Source organism: Citrus sinensis, chromosome 7, assembly GCF_022201045.2.
Source record: "Citrus sinensis cultivar Valencia sweet orange chromosome 7, DVS_A1.0, whole genome shotgun sequence".
Classification (NCBI taxonomy): Eukaryota; Viridiplantae; Streptophyta; class Magnoliopsida; order Sapindales; family Rutaceae; genus Citrus; species Citrus sinensis.
The window spans coordinates 12,962,943-12,966,254 of NC_068562.1; the positions used below are offsets into that span (position 1 = coordinate 12,962,943).

Here is a 3,312-nt window from a genome sequence, read left to right on the forward strand (position 1 = left end):
TGCCAGTTTCTGCTCGGTCAACGAAAGACCAGTAGGCAATTTTACGAAATTTCACCAAAGCAAGTAAGTGCCTGTTCCTGCTCGGTCATCGAAAGACCAACAGATGATTCCATGAAATTCGACTAAGGCAAATAAGTGCCTGCTCCTGCTCGGTCACCGAAGACCAGCAGGTAATTTTGCGAAAATTTTACTAAGGCAAACGGATGCCTATTCCTGCTCGATGCACTAAAGAACCAACAGGCAAAATCAGATAAATTGTCAAGTTATTTTGCAGAAGCAACCCGTGAGCAAAACCAGACAAGAAAGCCAATAGAGAGCATTTAAAAATTTATAAACGTTCAAATGTTTACAAAGCAACTGAAAATCTAGAGTCTTTACAAAAATAGACCTAAGGATTAGGAGGGTCAACGGCCTCAATAGGTGAAGGGTCAGCTATCTCGGGAGGTGGAAGATCAGCAATACCGGGAGGAGGAGGCACGGACCCCTGTCCCACTTCAAAAACACGCTGCCCAGCTTCTCCCTCCTGCACTCCATCCAAAGGAACCTCCACCTGCTCCTGCTCACCCTGCACCTTATCTCCCTGGCCGGCCCCAGACATATATCTCTCCACCCCAGCCTCCAGCTTGCTCATGTCGAGCTCGGGGTATTCTTCCTTGAGCACAAACATGATGCACTTATAGCTTAAAGCAACCCCGGAGTCATACTTGGCATCCAGCCGATCATCCACATCAGCGGATTTGCCTTTCTCTTCAGCCAGCTGGTCACTCAGGGATTTAATCTCTCCCTCAAGGGCGGTCCTCAGAGTATCTCTTTCACTTTGAGTAGCCTGAAGATCGGACTTCAGATCACCCAACTCGCCCTCAAGCTTGGAGGAAGTGGACTCAGCAACCGCAACTTTCTCCTCAAGCTCCATAAGCTGCTTGTTCAGCTCGGCCAGTTTCTCCTTGGACCGATCAGCAGATTCGGCTTTCTTTTTCAACTCCTGGTTATCAGCTTGAAGCTTCCTCTCATGACGCGCGGACCCGGTCTTGTAGCACGAGACCATTGTGGCCAGCCTGAAGGAGACTCTTTGAACAGAAGCAGCTAACTCGGAGAGGTTCATGCTCTCAATGTCCTTCACCATCTTGGGCCCAACCGATTTTTTATAATCCTTCTGATATGGGCTCAGGTAGTCACCTTGATCCCGAGATGGAAGAGGAGAAGATCGGTCCCCAGACTGCAAGCTGACCTCAGGACTCTTGTCGGAGGTTTTCTCCCCACCACTCTTACGAGGTGGAGGAGGGGGCAGAGCAGGAACAGGCGCCTTGGAAGGACCGACGCTGGGTTTCTTTGGAGGAGGAGGAGGGTTGCTGGAGCTACTCGGAGCCCGACCACGCTTCCTGCTCATCGCGCTGAGGATCTTGTTATCCATTCCAGCGGCTATGTCCACTAGGCCCGAACCGACCAGGTTTGTTGACGACAGGAGGTCTTGGCAGGTAGACGCGTTCACCAGAGCAGTTTCCACCTGAAGCAAAGGTCGATCTTCAAGCCCCCCGATCAAACCCCACGACTTTGAAATAGCAAAAGAGGTTAAAGAACTCGATAAGTGACAATTTGAGAAAGAATATAGGCAAAAAATGAACGACCTGGGGTGACAAACTCTGTTGGAAGGTAAATATCACCACCCAACGAACGGAGTGCTGAACACCACTTTCCCCCAGCAAAGAAGAATTTGTTCTTCCAATTTTTGCACGAGGAGGGGAAACCGGTGATTGGCTTTCTCTTCGCAGAACTGGACATGAAGTAGTACCAGCACGCCTCCCTTGGGCTGCTCCGCAGCTGATACAGATGTTTCACTTCAATAAGGGAAGGCTCCTCCAACCCGCACCTCTCCCACAACACAAACATTGCCGAGAGAACCCTCCACCCGTTCGGGTGTAGCTGACTTGGGGCCAGGTGCATACCTCCCAATATCTTGGCAAAATAATGCTGAAGGGGCAGCCGAACTCCTAGTTTGAAACTCTCTAAGTGCATCGTCACATACCCCTGCGGAGGCCGACTAGGAACGTCACCCTTCCCAGGAACTACAAGGAGAACCTCCTCAGGAATGTCGTAGAGGTTCCTAAGCTTGAATAGGTCAGTTTGGGTGGTGGCACAGGCTATGTAATCAATAGGGTAGGAATCAGCCTCCACCCTATGGCCAAGATTCCTTTTCTTAGCAGGTCCACTCGGTCCGGAACTGCTCCCTTCACCATCACCAACTCCTTCAGGGATCCCAACCCCACCAAAGCTGTGGTTCTCACCAGAGCCCGACGCAGGTCCACCTCTATTCCCTACAAGCTCTAGTTCGGGGGAGGGAGAGACAACCAAGGGGCGTGGGTACTCAAGGGTATCCCTGCCATGGGAAGGACCTACACTACTGGAGGGACCTAAGAAATCGGTAGGTATTGACACGTTGAGGCCTGAATCCCCTAATTCTTCATCACCCTCATCAACAATTAACTTTCTTTTCCGGTTTGACATATCGAATCCCAAAAGAAAACAAAGAAAACTCGAATATACGGATACAAAAGGGGGCAACACGGAACCCAATCAACAACAACCAGAGAAGAGATTAAAAGCAGTACCTGAAATGAACTGACCCTGATAGCGCTGCCGTGACAGAGAAAAAACCAGCAAGTAGAAACTCTGGACGCAGGAAGTGTGAGTAAAGTTCAGAAAGGGGGTAGGTTAATGACGGAGAGACGAGTAACAAAACGATGACGATGTAAGTCTAGGGATTTGAAACGAAAAGGGGGAAATGAAAGCATTTAAGTGATGGAGACGCTAGCTCACTCACCGTACATCAAGGACAGATAGCCCGTCGTTTCAAATTTCAAATACGAAGAGTCTGGAGATGCCACGTCACCAACCGTTACAAGAGGCCAGGCTAGATGCAAGCTCATATACGCAATGGACATGCTCATTTAGGCCCATGCTCAGGTCAAAATCTCCCCTGAAGAAAAATGATACCTCAGGTCCGTCCCGGTAGACAGAAGACCAGAGGAGAAGCCCCCGGATTGGTAAGATTTGACTATCAGTTTCTACTCTTGACTTATTTCACTCACAAGACCAGAAACTGGGGGACTGGTGTTAAGCAAATAAAAGCACCAGGTCGACCATGCTACTATTTTCACCCCGGCATGAATCACCTCAGCCAAATGGTACGAGCAGAACAGGGGGAACATGAGCCGATCAGAGACGAATACTGACCAGAGGTATATACCGAGCCGATACCCGTCCCCCAAAAAAGCAGAAACACGATCTCACAGGATCACGGTAGTTGCGCTTTCC

General features: G+C 49.7%; 2 protein-coding genes across 2 annotated transcripts; both read right to left on the reverse strand.

The window, feature by feature from the left end:
* Positions 1–388: 388 nt before the first annotated feature.
* LOC107178605 (uncharacterized) lies at positions 389–1,411 on the reverse strand. The gene has a single exon (XM_015533964.2). It carries the CDS (start codon positions 1,409–1,411, stop codon positions 389–391), a length of 1,023 nt encoding a protein of 340 aa, XP_015389450.2.
* Positions 1,412–1,569: 158 nt separating this feature from the next.
* LOC107178604 (uncharacterized) lies at positions 1,570–2,502 on the reverse strand. The gene has a single exon (XM_015533962.2). The coding sequence runs from the start codon at positions 2,500–2,502 to the stop codon at positions 1,570–1,572; it is 933 nt and encodes a 310-aa protein (XP_015389448.2).
* Positions 2,503–3,312: the final 810 nt, after the last annotated feature.